The sequence below is a fragment of the Charadrius vociferus genome, unplaced genomic scaffold (genome assembly GCF_000708025.1).
Source record: "Charadrius vociferus isolate BGI_N301 unplaced genomic scaffold, ASM70802v2 scaffold298, whole genome shotgun sequence".
In the NCBI taxonomy this organism is placed as follows: domain Eukaryota; kingdom Metazoa; phylum Chordata; class Aves; order Charadriiformes; family Charadriidae; genus Charadrius; species Charadrius vociferus.
In genome coordinates, this window is record NW_009649936.1 from 1,488,928 (window position 1) to 1,505,860 (window position 16,933).

The following is a 16,933-nucleotide window of genomic DNA, read 5'->3' on the forward strand; positions in this document are numbered from 1 at the left end:
CCGCCCCCCCCCCCATCCCTCTTCAGGTTGGGCAGTATTCTGTGATGTTCTTGGAAACTTCACATAGGCGCGCAAAAGGAGATCTTGGAGCTTTGTTCTGTAGCTGTTCAGATGTTGGAGTGTGTTTTAGGGAAATTTAGTATTTCCTCTCCAAAAATCTTGAGGTCTGATTTAAATACTCCATTTGGGCATATAGACATCTCAGTCTGAGGTTAATGGTAGTCTTGTGTCTGTACAGGGAGGTAAAAGTGAGAAAACGTGGCCTTTGACCTCATCATATTCCATTGATGGTCAGACATGAATGTTCATTTCCTGAGCTGGATTGAAACTTCTATACAACTTTCTCTTAAACAACCCCTCCCCAAACCAACAAGCAAACAAAAAACCCCACTCCAACCATGCTGAAGACTTTGAATCTCAACTGACAGCAACTGTTCCTTTTAGACGTCATGAATGTTTACTGCCCTGTGGTAACAGATATTAGATTGGTTTTTTATAACGTACATTTTCAGGGAGATATTCTACGTATGGAAAAAGAGCATCAGGTGTTAAAAGAACAACTTAAAGAAGCACAAGAAAAACATGACCAGTTACAAAGCCGAAGCTCAGAGGAAATCAGTGCTTTAAAAGAGCTCCTAAAAAAAAGTGTTGAAGAGACAGAGGTAATGTTTTTATTCATGCAACAGTGGGACAATCTGCAGTGGCTCACAAGAGTGGCTGTATTTGATCAACAGGATTTTTGAAACTTGACTGGTAGTCCTCATTGCTGTGAAGTCTAACTCGGCAAACCTCACAATCTCTGTGTGTCATCTTCCTTCGAACACACTTAAACACACAGGATATTGGTTGCTTCCATCTAGTGGATGCATACTGGTTTTGATTCAACCCGAGAACAAAAAAAGCATTACACTGGTGACTCTTTTCTCCTTGATTTGTTGGGTTTACTAACAGGCTTTATTTCCTTGAAAAGGTTTGAGAGCAAACGGAGTAGTCCCCAAACAACACTATCAGCCTACTATCATTTTGACTGGATTAATTTTATAGTTAAAGCAGTAGATGCTTTATGTTTACAGGCTACCTATTTGTCTACGTGAAAAGGATTTTTTTCATTTAAAAACTAAGTAATTCAGGTGAAACCAAAGCCATCTTTCCCCATCCCCTCTCTTTAATCTTTAGTAAGATGGGGCCTGTCATTCAATCTCAGTTTAATATATCTTTTCCTTTCAATGGTTTGTTGGAGTAAACTCATGTACTGCAGCTTGGGAGCTCCTGAGTTCTAGATTTATGGCAGTTATGGCAGCCATAAGACTCACTGCTGTCTTGCTCCGTTATGATATGGAACTTCCCAGTTGTTAGTACTGATACAATGTTGTCAGTACTGATTTTGAGCTGGATTTTGAGTTGGATTTCAGTATGTATTTGTACGTGACACTGTGGAACTAGGTTTCTTCTTTTAGCTGACTGCAAAACAGGGTTGTGAGTATTCTGTATCCATGTAAATCAGATGTGCAGATCATTGTGGGAAAGCATTTATATGTTGCCCATGCTAAACACCTGAACTAACAGTAAATTAAGCACTAGTAAAACTCTGTTACTGTAATTTTCACTGTCTTAGCTTTTGATCATGTGTCAGCAATCTGCTCGAACTTGCATTTGAATAAAATAGTATCTTCAGAAATAACATCATATTTTATGCTTTTAGGTGTCAAAGAATGAACTGGACTGGCTTCATCAAGACTTAGAAGTAAAAGTGAAAAAATGGCAACAGGAGAAAAAAGAAAATCAAGATAACTTAAGAACACTAAGGAGCACAGCTAAAAAGCATACAGATACCAATGATAGGTACTAATTTTATATACAAATTTACACTACTTTCTCTTTGCTTGATTTTTTTTTTTAAAGCAGCAGTAAGTACGGTTATTTCTGATAGACTATGGTAAGTTTCAGTATCTATTGATTCCAAGATATATGCAGAGTGAAAACGCAAACATGTTGCCCTGATTATGTCATTCTGAAATGAGTTAAATGCAATTCTTGGATTAGAGCTGCTGTTAATAGGATCTACATAAAGCATTATTTAACCTAAGTAACAAATACTACTCCTCCACTATTTAAGATCTTCCTATGTTTTCCAGAATCCTTCCAAACTGCACAGCTTTTTCACTTTTGTTCTTCATGACTTACCATTGCTTTCTCAGTGTGCTCCCTCTACTGCATTATGATAAGCTTTAAATTTTCATTTCCATTTTCATTCTTCCTTCTTCCGTTATACAATCAGCCCAGCCAAACTCTGGTCTGCATCTATTTTTCTTACACACTTTTTGTCTGTTCTGCCATATAGCCTATCTAAGTGTCATCCAAGGCTGCGCGTTTCCTTCTTTTCTAGTCCTGTCGCTCATTTCTCAGATTCAAGTAAAACTGCAAGAACCACATGACCGCATGTATTTATGGTGGGGTTTTTTTACCTGTCCTTCACCCTAAAACAGAAGTCTGGAGGGCTTTCCATGGAACTTAAACCAATAATATCAATGTATGGATCCCATCATGACCCTGTGTGCAGCAAACCCAGCTGTTCCCCTGGCAATGAGCTCTCCTGGCTATGGAGAAGCAAGAATCAACTTCAGTCCAATTCTACCATAGTCAACAAGCATCCATGAGAACACATCACTGACGTACTGAAAAATAAATTGTGTGTCACTGGATGAAGTATTATCAGTAGCTTTTCCTGAAACACTCTAAACACTTGAGAAATCCTTAAGTAACCTAATCATTGTCTGTGTAGCCAGCTAGATCTTGTATCACAGTAATAGGCTGAATATGTATGTGTCTGCTTTCATATTTTGATTTTTTTACGTTACAGGTAAACATTTAAAATAGCTTCTACAGAACCAATGAAACTGACTTAGCAATAACTTTTCTAATCAGATTTGGTAATTCCTACTGTATTTATAATGTTCTTTCTCAGTTTACAGACCTGAGAAGATTTCTGTCCTTGAATGCTGTTGTAGTACCATTAGTCTGAGTAGTTTGGGCCAAATGTCTCTTGAAAAATCATTGGTCTGCTTTTATATTAGTTACTGTTCCTTAGGAATATGTTAAATGCACTTATAGTATTAAACACTATATAAAACATACAGTTGTCACTGCTGCATAATTGGCACTATGGTTATAGAGGAATGTGTCACCTATTTGCTTGTGAACATTTTTCAGAACAAGCTTAATAAATGTTTGATTACTCTAGGTATTTGAAGACCATTAATGAGAAGGAAAAGCAGTATAACGTATATTTAAATACATATCTCGAGACCAGGTAAAACTCGTGCTTTTCAGCAATATTTACATTTTTCTACTAACTTGTTATTATTAGAGTTGTCTGCTTCACTCTGGGTGGAGGTTTAAAAAAAATAAGCACTTTAACCTATATCTCTTATTCTCGGTTTAATTTTATCTATAATAAGTATTTTTTTTATTTTATTGTAGATATTTCGAATAATAAAAGTCTGGGTTTTCAAAATACTCATACATTTCCCTTGGTTATATGATACTGTGTTCTAGAACACGTTACAAGTTGGGTGTGGTACAGACATACTGAACTGTTGTATGTAGCTTTGGATCTTCATATACTTATAGTCCTAAATGTAAATAAGGTTACCTAAACATTTTCTAAAAGTTATTCACATGCACATAGTATAAAGTCCAGGCTTCATTTATACATACATTCTTTATATATGTGATCAGGCTCAGAACAATAATACTTGCATGACAGTGGTAGTCAAACTTCTATAAGGTTTTTAGGTTGCACAGTGAAATGAGGTTAAGGAGTCCCAAGGTTGTGTCCGTGGAGCCAGCAGTATGGCTACACGAGCAGGATATGCTACCTGAAGGCACAAGCTGCACAATATAAATGGAGATGCGTGGTTCCAAAGAAGAGAGAAGTAATAGCTGTAGAAAACCTCTAAAATGCCATAAAATTAGAATACTACTCTGTTCTAAATGTTACTCAAGTATTTGACTTCTTTTTATTTCACAGTAACAAACTTGCTAATGAGAAAATAAAATTGGAAGAGCTTATAAAAAAGAGTCAAGATAACTGCCAAGAGTGTGTGAAAAGAGCTGTTAAAGCAGAGGTACAAACAAAAAAATTTTAAAACACTTTTGCTAGAGCTTGGATCATTTGTGCTGATAGTAGCTGGGGAACATAACTGGTGAAGTCTTATCTAACAATGTACTGTTTCAATAGTATCTAAAACTTTTCATAAGCGTGTATCAAAAGTGTTATTCAAATATCGGCAAATGCTATTCATGATGTTATCCTACAAAACTTCGCAGGTCATCAAGGCACGTTATTATTATTGACCAGTATTAAAAGTACACAGAATTTGGGGCATGTAGTGTTGCTCCTAACAAAATTCAACTAGTATTTCAGATTCATACTTATCCTTGTTATCTATTAGTAAGAATTAACCATAGGAAAATTAAAAAATTCCTTGTTAAAAGTCATGGTTAGTGAATATATAGCTACTGTTTTATCGGGTAGAATCAGAATGCAACAACTGACGTATGTATTTCACTGAGAGGAGAGGAGTACTGATAAATACCAAGATTTTTTCTAAACCAGTATGTTTTATACTGGAAATGCTTTGAATTTAATGAACAATTATTTCTTCTTAAGAAGGGCTTGAACGCTGTCCTATCTGCAGCAGGATTTTATAAAAAGATTAGATTGTTGGTCCACATTAGTCTTCAACCGTGCAGTATTTAAAAAGCTGCCTTAATCACTTCAGTGTGTATGTATATATTTTTATATATATATAGGATAAGTTAAAAATGGAACAGTAGTGGAAGCTTTCTACTGTCAGTTGAAGTGAATGGAGCCTTTTTATCCTCCTGAAAGCCTGCCAGGGCTGCTAATTCCACTTGAAGTTCCTCACTGTAGGAACTCTGTGTGCGTGTTGTACTCTGTATCAAACTATTGTTTCAGATACTTACTAAAATCTGTTTTGAAGTTTTATTCCTTGTGCTTTTACTGCACTTTTTTTCTTTTTTTACGCAGTTATGTTTTGTTACAGATATCAGTTCTCAAAAACTGGAAGGAGACTGAAGTATGCAAGCTAAACGGCATAGCTGCCAACGCAGAAGCAAATCTCAAGATGCTGAAGTCATGGAGCAGGTATGGAGAGTTTACACCAAAAATTTCAGTTCTACTCATTGCTTAATACAAGTAACTACTGAATGTTTAATCACGATCATTTAACTAGACAAGTCAGTTTTGCTCACATAGAGGTGCTAGCCTGAAAGGTGCATAGAAATATAATAGTTAAATGTGGCTTTCCTGAAGATGAATTTCTTCTTAGTCTTAAATTACCAAGATGTGTAATACTTAAGCAGGAGCAGACTTTTTGTCTTATTCTTTCTTAGCCAGGGAAGATCAGGCTACTGGGAACATTCCAGTTATTCCTGCATAGTATCAGTGGGAAAGGGCTGCAATGTAAATAGAAAAGAGGGCAACAAAACTGCTGGGCACGCAACAACGTTGTTTTCTTCCCTACAAGGAACTAATTTAGCCCTTGATGTTACCTTTTTAAAAACTTACATCATCTTCCCTTTCCATGTGTTTATGTTACTGCAAAATACTAATTTACATTTGAGGAGTCAACTTCTAAGATTGGATAGGATCTAAGTATCAGCAATTCAACTGATTTTAACTTAAAATTGCTTGAAGTCTTTGACCGTGATTTAGTTGGTAGGGGAAGGAACTGCTGTACTAAAACAGTTGGTGTTAAACAAAAATAATAGGAATGTTGGATTTTAACTGATAATCTTGAATACTTCAGCAGCTCAGCTTCAGCAGCACCTAAGTTGAAGTCACAGATTGATTCTTGGGAAATATTTATTTCAAATGTAAAGAAACGACTGGAAAAAGTAGAGGTAAGCCTTAATTTCTCTTAATAAGCTCTAAGTTAAATTTTGGAAATGAAACCAGAATAAACACCTTAAATAATTTTGCATTCCTTTTTTAAAACACCAGCAGCTTGTCCTCCAAATACTGAACTGCATTTTCTTTAATAACAGAAGAAAGATACAGTTTTAAGTCCAAATTACTTACATATAGTTAAGTTACAGTGAGTATCTTCAATTTTATAAAGGCAAAGAGGTGTCCTTTATACACTTGCTTCAAAATTGTGTCCCATGTTAACAAGTCTAGTCTCTTGGTTCTTTTGTATTTTTTGAGCTTTAGAAATCCATGCTACTTCTTTAAAAACAAACAAAAACTCTCTAAAAAGATAAGATGTAAAATGTCTAGGCTGAGTTTTCAGCCTTATGTTTCATTTGAAAGGCCTGGTATCTTTGGTGTTTTGCAAGAAAAGTAGTCGTGTTAATGCCATTTTAAATAAGGAGTGAGCTTCAGTTAATGCTGATGTGGAGGATAATTTGTTTTCTTTATGCAGGCTGAGTATGAAGAAAAAGTTCAGACGGTAAAAAATGGTGCACGGAACTGCCTTACTAAAACGGAAACTGTGGATCTTCCTTCTCCTCCCAACGTCTTAGTATGTATCTTATCTTTGATAGAAGGTTGTTAAGAAGTTCTTTAAGTTTGCATTGGTATGGCTATCCGTTATAGGACATGTACATAAGTAATTTTAATATATAGCCTTGAAGACAAAATGATCTGGCTCTCCATATGTCCAGGTAATTGTAGAGTCATAGAATGGTTTAGGTTGGAAAGGCCCTTGAAGATCATCGAGTTCCACCCCCCCTGCCATGGGCAGGGACACCTCCCACTAGACCAGGTTGCCCAAGGCCCTGTCCAGCCTGGCCTTGAACGCCTCCAGGGATGGGGCCTCAACAACTTCTCTGGGCAACCTGTTCCAGTGCCTTACCACCCTCAAAGTGAAAAATTTCTTCCTAATATGTAATCTAAACCTGCCCTCTTCCAGTTTAAAGCCATTCCCCCTCGTCCTCTCACTACATGCCCTAGTAAAAAGTCCTTCCCCAGCTCTCCTGTAGGCCCCCTTTAGGTACTGGAAGGCGGCAATAAGATCTCCCCGGAGCCTTCTCTTCTCCAGGCTGAACAGCCCCAACTCTCTCAGCCTCTCCTCACAGGAGAGGTGCTCCAGCCCTCTGATCATCCTCGTGGCCCTCCTCTGGACACACTCCAGCAGGTGCATGTCCTTCTTATGTTGGGGACTCCAGAGCTGGATGCAGTACTCCAGGTGGGGTCTCACGAGAGTGGAGCAGTGACAAGCACATTCTCAAGTCCTTTGAGAAGCTTAAGATGTTTAACTTTAAAATGCTTCATGTTCTGTCCGAATTGAGACTAAGATTTTTGCATATTGTGGCTTTCCTATAGCACCAAAATCCATAGGGACAATGCCCCATAACACCAACATGTGTAACTGATTACGAATACCAAAATCAACTTCCAGTCATATCTATTATGAACTAGATGGCATATAGCCATTTATGGAAATTAATCTGTGTAATGGCTACATCCCAGATAAATACTATTTAAAACCACTTTCTCATGGGCCAGCAGTTCCACAGATGCTTTGGTCAAATCATGTCAGTTACTTCTGAACCCTGTGACCGTTCCTGGTGCAAGGACAAGGTCAGTATGTCAATGCTCCTTGAACTGTTCATCAGCGCGGTGGTGGGGAGACACGTGACAGTGATAAAACTACTTACAGTCAAGCTAGCTGCAGCAGCGGCGCAATCAACCTACGTGCTGCCATTCACTGACGGTGAAATTGAAACCAGGGCACAGAGCTGATGCCCAGTCCTGACGACAAATAGCATTCAGAAACCACTGGACCTGGGACAGTTTGGCGTGAGGAAGAAAGGGTTTAGTCATCTCACAAAATGGGGGAGGTAGTTCACCCAGTAAGTAAAACACAGTCATAGTGCACACACAAATGAAATCCCCGAATTCATTGTTGATGCCACACAACTTCTTAAAATATATTCTCTGCAGAAAGTCACGTTTTTTTCTTTTGTTTCTTTGTGGTATAACTTAGATTCAGGGGTCTGTTCTAATACTGTATATTTATGATTGCTACTTCAGTTTTTCTGGACTTATACAAGTAATAGTTACACTTACACTCTCCTGCATACCTTTTCTTCCCCACTTATTTCTAGGTATCTCCTTTCTATTTATTGGTACAGGACTCTTAAGAGTCGTGTAGGTAACTTTGTTACCAGCCTTACCATCAATTTACAGGTTGGGAAAGTGATTTTTTTGAGCCTCTTGTTCTGCATTTGGTATCTATTTTTACTGCAGTAATACCAGAATAACCTTTTAGAAGAGAGATCTGTAATTCTTCCAGCTTTGAGAAGACTTTAATAGGCAAATAGTGAGCCCAAATGAAAAAGACTTGATGAAAGCCCTTTTTCTCCTTGTTTAATTTCATTAATTAATTGAACACCTTTATAGAGAAGGTAAAATATCGTTTTAAAAAGGTGTTAAACTAAAAAATACAGAACAAAGAACCAGTAGGTTTGACTATGAAGAAATGTAGAATTTTAGATCTGTGTGTTAGAAAGCAACCTTCCTAGAGTAGTCAAGTGCTGAAACAAACATCAGTCACGGGGTCAAACAATAGAACTTATTTTAAGTTCTTTCCATTTATGGAAAAGAGTCGTTAGTGCAAAAAGAAGTCTGATGACTATAGCTGGCATGTGTTTCTGTTTAAAAAAAAAAATTACGCTGCATTATGTATAGATTATATAATCCATTAAAAGCAGTGAATTTTGTATTTTCAGATTGATGGCACTTATTTAAAGCAGTCGTGTTTCTGCCACCAACTTTAAGCTATACTTTTGTATAACTTAGAGCTGTCCAACAGCCGTGCATTTTTTTTTTAGCAAAGCAAGAGTAAGTTAAAGGAACAGTTCGCATATGTGCTGTCCTATTTAATCCTGTTTCAGACAGGTTGTCTATATGTAGTACATATTAAAGAGCACCCTTGTGCAATATTTTTACCTAGGTAAAGCAAATTAAGATAAATTGATAGAACCCTGCAGTTCCTTAGCATGACCGAACGTGTCATAATTCATGCTGCAAATGCTTGAGAGTTCTGCTCAATTTATTTTAATCACTCTTTTTCCTGTGAAACCTGTTTATTTCCTAGGCAAAACAAGGCAGACCTCCCATCGGTGATCCAGCCATTGTCATTTATTCCTCTGCACCTACACATCCTAATTTACTTCCTGCATTTTCAAGTTCTGAAGATCCAGGTCCAACACATGCTTCATTTAATGCAGAGGCTGGAGTTAAGCCAGCATATGCAAATTCTAAGTCTTGTTCTGCAAGTGGTGGGTCACTGAAAACGCACTCCAAACCTCTGGAATGTTCATATTCTGATAAAGTTTCAGCAAGTTGCCCGTCAGGGATTTCTGGAAGTAATACTCAGAATGTCCAGCCAAACCAGAACCACCAAGATAACTCGGCTATACAAGAAAGGCCTTCTGGACTTCCAAACAACAAAACGCTTCCAAAAGTATTTGAAAACATTATTGCGCATCTACAGAGTATATTCCCAGACTATAGCAGGTATGCTTTTTAATGCATGTAATATTATGCTGGATAACAGGAGTTCTGAACATCCAATGATAAAATACAAAACCAACTGCTTTCATAGTGCTTTCATATGGCTTCTAGTTCATGAGAACAGTAATATTATTTGTTCCCCTTCCTCCCCTCCCGTTCACAGACATTCCTTAAGGAAATAGGCCTATGGTGTTGGCTTATGTGTTTTGTGTTTTTTTTCCAATTAATAATTGGGAAAATAATAGCAAATAATAATAAAACCAGCAAATAATAATAATAAATTTTATTGTTTGGGGGGGGTTGCAATTCAGATAGCTAGATCCTAGTTTATTCAGAGGTATTGGAAGCAGGTATTTGCTGCAGTTCATTTGAGCTGTTAGTATCTTTTAAAGCATCTACTGCTGTGAATCAAACATGGAAGCTACAACGTTCTCTAATGTTGATCACGGCCATAGTATTGCCAGTCAGTAATCGTGTCTTTCTTCTTTTTCCCTTCAGTTCAGAGTTTATTAGCTTCATAAAAGATGTACAAAGAAGAAATGGGAGTACATTGTCAGGTTTGAGCTTCGATGAAATTCTAAGCAGAGTAACAGAACTCATTCTGGACCAGCAAAATAAGGTACTGCGGTGTATGTAGTTGCTGCCTTTTCTGCTGTGCATCTCTGAGAGAGGAAACAGTGCAGCACAGCTCAGGAAAGAATGCAGACTTTCCTCTGCTGTCAAGCTCTGAAATACAAACTTACTCAAAATTCTTTTCCAATGCCTGTCCAGGCACCAGCTTCAACAGGGAGACCTGTGACGTCAGTGGCCTCTGCTTCACCAGCGCAGACTGGAAGTCGGCGTCGGGAAGTACCTGCAGGAGAAAACGTGCCCAGCCCGCCCAAGGGAAGACCCACGCATAAAAACACCTCGAGTAAAAGTCCATCTCAGCCAAATCTCCAGCCCTGGGGAAATGTTGGAGCAACACCTAAATCTAAATGGAAAAAACTAGACTATACAGTAAGTTCTCCACTGCTTCAATGAATGTGAAGTGATTGGCATGTACTTCATGTACAACATGAAATAATCAAAGTATTGCTGAAAAAAATAAACTGTCTTGTTCATTTTGTGTACAAAAGCTTAAATATACTTGGTTAAAATTATTAACTTTATTAACTTATTAGAATTTGCTGATCAATTGTTGCTAGCTTTCAAATAACTTAACATTTTATGCATAGGCCTCCAGTGATGATCCTTGTACAATATGTCACGATGAACTAAGCAGAGACTCATGTGAACTTGAATGCGGGCATCATTTTCACAGAGAAGTAAGGATTTTTGTTCTTAGCACTCAGAAGCAAACGTTTACAAACTCTGTTCAGTTATGCCATCTTTCCACCTTCTAAAAGTAACCCTCCTCCCCCTTACCCTTCAGTGCTTAAAGAACAGTGCACAATTCTTTTTTGCATACTTTGTACACCAAGGCTTGCTATATGTGCCCTCTTACTGTGTCAGAAAGTTTACAGGTTTGGATTTTGAACTAAAATGATAATTCACTATAAACCCTGCATTTACTGCCTGATAGCAGTTGCACATATAACTGTATGTAGTGAGAAAGTCAGAATTATGTTAGAATAACTTGGTACTTCTGTTGGTGACCTTTTCCCACTACCTTACTTGTTATTGCAGAATACGTGCAAATGTAAATTAATCAGCATGGTGTCAGAATTGGAGAACAGTTTTCTAATGGCAAATTTTAGTAACCTAGAACATGCTGGAAATATTGCTTACCTATTAGTGACAATTATTAACATTCTTAAGCTAAACTCTTTAAACTTTGAAACTTTGTTTCCTCAACATCATCTTCCTATTCTTGCAGTGTATTAGAACATGGCTTAAGCAACATTCGAGTACCTGCCCTATCTGCCGCGTTCATGCTCTCTTACCTGAAGACTTTCCTGAGCTTCCTGCACGGAACAGATACACCTAAACCTTGTTTTATGTGAAAACATTATAATAAGATGCAAAGCGGCTGCAGAATAACCACTGTGCTGAGGAACAGAAACATGATGCCTAGAAAGAGACAGAACATATTGACAATGGTAGTAGGACTCGGACTGATTCAGTATTTAACACTTGGCATGAAGCCACAAGACGCTGGTACTGCCATGGCACCTGCAAAATCAAGTGAGCATACTCCAAGATCCAGCACTTTTCCTGGTTGTTGCCTAAATGCCTTGAGCCGATGCAGTTCAGAGGCTGGCAGCGGACACAACTTATGGTAGGGTCTTTTTGGCTACGGGATATTTAATCTACTGCATCTACTTTTCTCAAAGGATAGTGCATAATTCATGCACAGAGGGGACTTTTCATTCAGAGCTTGCACAACACTGAAAATAAATTCTAATATCAAACAAGTAGGTGACCTGAATGACAGACCAGCAGAATTTGGAACAGCCAAGACATTGCCTTCCTCTGGCATAAACTGCAGGATTCAAATTGGACTTGTTGTGATCATTATGAATGCAGTTCATATAATTGCAGCTCCTTTCTCTGCATAAATCCATAGCTAATAATTCAAATTGTTTAAATAATGACTTGTAGTAGGATTTTGAAGCAAGAATTTTTAAGTAGTCGTGTGATTCTTTCTGTTTGCGTATCATTGAGTTGGAATACTGTGGGTCAATTCTTTAATCTTGAAATATGGTTTGAATTTCCCTCATTGCTGAAGAGCTGATTTGTTTCCATCAGAATTACAGGATTTTTATTTTTGACGAAGCAATGCTGCATCTGTATTCTGTGCATGAATGCTCATCAACAGCGTGAGGTGCAGAATACAAACAGCTGAAAGAAGTTATCTTACTGCTTTAAAAGTCTGGGCTTGCCAGAGTACCTTCATCGCTGTAAAATCTGTCTCCAGTACCCAAAAGACCAGGACTAGATTGTGTACATCTTAACCACTCTGAAAATGAAATGTGACTGTTGTTTGGATACAAGCAGTATTAAATTGATTGTATGAGATTAAGTTAGCTAATTCTAGGGATCATTTGTTCCCCCAAGTGGTATGTAGCTCCAGATGAAGTTTTAAACTATTCTGTGATTAATCAGTGTATTAATTGGCACCTGGATCAAAAATAAAACTACTCCTGCAGCTGATGTGGGTTTTTTGCATAATATTTTTGCTAAGTCCGAGTTATTGGTGAGTAATCTATTGCATACTAGAGAGCTGAGGCACCTGGTGCCTGAAGAATTAGGTGCTGCACTGCTCAGTGTTACAGCACTTGCGTCCTTTTCAGCTGCCCTTATTTCCTTGGGCTGGGGGGATATGTATATATCATTTTCTCAGCTTCTCACAAAAGCAGCCTAGGACACTGTTCCAGAGCACAGGTATCCTTGACCTGCTAAGCAGTGGCAAAGCAGTCCCACATGTGCCGCGTTTGATAGCATTCTCCAAATAGAACATAAAGTGCCTTGAGGTAAGAAGGGCGAGCTGGCGGTGCAAACAGGTAAGAAAGCACTTGCTGTTAGTGCACTGAACTGACACTTACATATGCTTGCTTGCAGTAAGCCAATCTTATTTTTCCTTCTCCCACAGCACAGACCCCAAGTTCCCAGCTAAGCAGGATGGGTTTTGATCTACGTTCCTTTTCTCTTCCCTAGCTCCTGTAAGCTGGAAGGATTTTATTGATTTCCACAGAGGTCATTCACACCTTTAAAAAGGAAGCCTTAGATCAGACGATGCCCCGGGCGAGGGGCGGCTGGGCAGGGTGCAGTGGTGCGTGAAGGGAGCGAATCTGCTCCGGCGGCCCGGCCCCAGGCAGGACAAACACCACTCCATCTTTCCGAGTAACTTTGACGGTGGGAGGTGACAGCGCTACTTCGAGCAGCAGGTGGCACTCTTGTAACGTCGTTTAGACCAGACGGAGTGACTGACGCTTTCCAAAAATCATCCTGTGTGACTTCCTGATCTTGGAGAAGTGTTAAGTTCTACTAAAGAGCTTTTTTTAGCCCCCACAAGACATTGAAATAAAAATTTCAGATGTTTATTCCTAAAATACAGATGCTACAGAACCAGGGCCAAACCTAGAATTACGTTTTCCAGCTTGGCGATGCTGCTGGATTATGCTGAAGGAAAGTATTTTTTGGCAATTTTCTTAAGTGTCTTTTCAGGTTGTCATCTTTACACTTATAGTTTGTGTAACACTTTATATACTTAGCCTGCCTCCACCCCACATAATAGCATATGGAAAATTCACAATTAGAATTAAACTGTGGCTGTTCTGTTTACTTAAAACAACATCAGAATCTACAACCTGTTTGTGTTGGGAAGGTTATTACTTGCTGAAATAGTTTTCCTACTTAGTTCCTTAAAGTATTTGTAACTATACATCTTAAATGTTTTTACCTTAACTTATTCCTTTCCTGGCATTTACATTTATACTTTAAGGTGAACAAGTGACAATATTGACCCACCTAAGTAAAAAGAGTGACTTTGGAGTGGTTATTCATATAATGGCAAGTCATCTCCTAAAGGCACACACTGCCATAGCATAGAAGTTTTTTAATGCAGTTTTTCCACCACTTAGCCTCTGCTGAGGGCAGGCCCTACGGGGGGGCTGCAACACTTGAGGGGTACTGTTTGTCACATGACAGATTTTTTTTTTTTTCCCACATGAAAACTGAGCTGTAGAAGTCTTAAAAGGGAAGATGGTATAATGCAAAGAATAAGTATATTCTCAAGCTAAAAACTTTTGGCTGGTCTTTTTCAGTGCTGTTTCACACAAATAGCAAAGACAAAGTAAGGGCGTTGTTTTTCTAATCCAGGGGAGAGCCCCAGGAAAAACCACACGCAAAACAACAACTTTGGTTCAACACATTCTTCCAATACAGATTCATATTCCCCATTTGACCAAAATATACTTTGTGTTATTTCACTTCATTATTCATTTCACATCACTTATTTCACGTTCATCTTACAATATTCATTCCAAAACACCCAAATTGTTGTAGCACCATTTATTTACACCTTCAAAGACACTGTTCAGTATTATATTACAAATCCCTTACCCTCCCCCCAGTATATATACACCATGTATAAGAGAACTTAGGAGGTTTAAGAGATCATTAAAGGACTTTGGAACAAGTATTACAAAATGAAATAAGGAGAAAAACTTACTACATATGTCTACAAGTTGTAGAAAAATACAGAATCATTCCTTCAGGATTTGTCTGAGAAAAACTGGGGAAAAAAACATGGTGGTTGAAGTTAGAAAGATACCTGACAAAGCTGCCTGGATGGGTACAGCCATGTCAGCTATCGCAAGGCAGGCAAAGTCTTACCAAGATTTACAGAGGACTGACAGGCGCAACAACCAGCAGGAACAAGGAAGTGATGTGTTTTCAGTTAAAGACATGGATAAAATTTCACTTTGCCTGTGAAGAATTTTGTCCTTTTTCAGTAAATCCTTTAGTGATTCTCTTCTGGCTATTTACATCCTGCAGAGCTTCAGTGGGAAGTTCTCTGTGATGAGATGATCATCATGCAGAAGGACGACAATGTTAACTTCAAACTCTGGGAGAAAGGAACAAAAAAAATAAAATGGGGAGTTCCATATGGCCCTGAATTGTCACATTAGGACGAGAGGCAGGTGGTTCCTGTTCTCAGATGCAGCACTTCACAGGGCTCTGACACATCGTTTTCCTATGACAGGGATGAACAAGGTGCTCCAGGCAGATCCTCACCACTGGCATCCCAGACCTTGGGCCATACCTAAAGAACCCTGGCTCGTTCTAGTCTTTGGGGTTCCTCTGGATTAATTTCTGTATTACTGAGAAACTACGACATACAGTCTTCTGGACAACAGCCAGAGTTCAGACATCTAAGATGAAAACATTTCAGGAAAGACGCCTCGCATTTAGAAGCCTGTAAGTGGAACAGTTAGGAACAGATTCCTTCCCTGCTGTCAGCATGTAACATGGCCTTAGAATCCTGCGTTATGTGTGGCCTTATGAAATTAAACTCTAAAATACAATATACCTGCAAGCTATGAAAAAAAAAATTTCAACAGAAAAACCTAATCTTTAGATATTATACTGTGTTGTTCAAAACCAAAATCAGTATCAGATCTCTAATCAATCCTGAATGAAGACAGGTAGAGTTAATAAATGAAGCGTACCAGAGATCCAAATAAACTGAAAATAACTGTCCTTTTTTAGAGTCTTCATAACTATATTAAGACTGTTCTTATAAATAGAAGTAGATACTACACTAACACTAGCTGTTTGTCACTGTAAATTACTATTCAGTAGCTTGAAATGGCAAAAAATAGAGATGAATATTATTTTGGGGAAAATCACTGTACATATCAGGTGCAAAAATGCTCTTGGGGGAACAGGTAAACAGGTGGGGAAAGCTAGAAAACTAGTTGTGTGCATTTGTCCAAGACAGACAGCAGAAAAGTAGAAGGGGCTTCAGTTGGGAAGGGTCCTAAAGGCAGGGGACTTGTAGATTCAATCTGATACAGTAAAATAAAAAAAAAAAAGAACCAACAGCTTCCAGCAGGACAAAGGGAAGAAAAACAGGCTAGCAAAGAGAATTTTTGCAGTAGTTACTTGAACAAGTGAGGAAAATCCTAAATTTCAGGTGTTTGTTAAGGCAAATGTTGGATTTTGGCAGCAATAAGCAGGAAGAAGCAGCTGGTGTAGACCAAGAAAGCCAAGTCATGTACAGCCTAACCTTACTTTTCCTACTTCTGACTCTGTGCAGCAGGAGAATGGGAAACAAAAAGAAGAAACGGAAAGAGGGATTCTCGCTGGTGATGAAAAGCAGGAAGAGGTCATCTTGGCATTTTATTCTTGGGCTACTACTCAAGTGTTTAATCACACGTCAGTTTTTGGCAGAAAAACATTACCTGCCATTACACTGCTGCTCCTGTCCTTTTACCATATAATTCTATTAGTCAGAAGTAGCTTAATAGTGCACAACTGGTTTTAGTTAGAAGTATTTGGGCTGTATTTTCTCAGCCTCTATGAAATACAGCAGACTGCACTCCTCTTCAGGAAACCTTCACAGGGAAACAGATGCATGTCCTTGCTTCTTCTTGCAGTGCCGACAGCAATTTATCCTGTTGCCTGCCAGAAGCTAAAGTGAAACGAGAAACTTCTCTCACATGGAAGACGCCAACACAGCATACAGTCGTACACACTTACCAACTTTGAAGTTTGTTGTTTCCAGGGTAGGGCAGGTGAACAACCTGGGAAACACCATGTAGATAGGAATTGGTAGGCCCCTGCAGACATCCCCATCAGCAATCTGAATATTCTGTATTTCCGTGGCATCTCTGGCGTAACCTTCCGCGCACCCTGGTGAAAGGGGGAAAGTCAGAGGGAGAGGAGGGGAAGGGAAAG

At 38.6% G+C, this 16,933-nt stretch overlaps 2 protein-coding genes across 2 annotated transcripts in view; one reads left to right on the forward strand and one right to left on the reverse strand.

Annotated features, from left to right (window-relative positions):
- Positions 1–11,516, forward strand: part of TTC3 (tetratricopeptide repeat domain 3) — a 69,071-nt gene extending 57,555 nt beyond the window's left edge. The window contains exons 34-45 of the mRNA XM_009891362.1: positions 513–662; positions 1,703–1,842; positions 3,242–3,310; positions 4,031–4,127; positions 5,070–5,170; positions 5,835–5,928; positions 6,450–6,548; positions 9,129–9,550; positions 10,046–10,166; positions 10,319–10,546; positions 10,765–10,854; positions 11,406–11,516. Coding sequence (XP_009889664.1) covers positions 513–662; positions 1,703–1,842; positions 3,242–3,310; positions 4,031–4,127; positions 5,070–5,170; positions 5,835–5,928; positions 6,450–6,548; positions 9,129–9,550; positions 10,046–10,166; positions 10,319–10,546; positions 10,765–10,854; positions 11,406–11,516 — 1,722 coding nt within the window. The remainder of the gene's footprint in view (positions 1–512; positions 663–1,702; positions 1,843–3,241; positions 3,311–4,030; positions 4,128–5,069; positions 5,171–5,834; positions 5,929–6,449; positions 6,549–9,128; positions 9,551–10,045; positions 10,167–10,318; positions 10,547–10,764; positions 10,855–11,405) is intronic.
- A 3,426-nt stretch (positions 11,517–14,942) lies between these two features.
- The window catches only part of DSCR3 (Down syndrome critical region gene 3), a 45,035-nt gene continuing 43,044 nt past the window's right edge, over positions 14,943–16,933 (reverse strand). Inside the window, exons 8-9 of the mRNA XM_009891363.1 lie at positions 16,736–16,888; positions 14,943–15,098 (exon numbers count right to left, since the gene is read on the reverse strand). Of these exons, the coding sequence (XP_009889665.1) occupies positions 15,016–15,098; positions 16,736–16,888 (236 nt within the window). The 3' untranslated portion in view covers positions 14,943–15,015. The remainder of the gene's footprint in view (positions 15,099–16,735; positions 16,889–16,933) is intronic.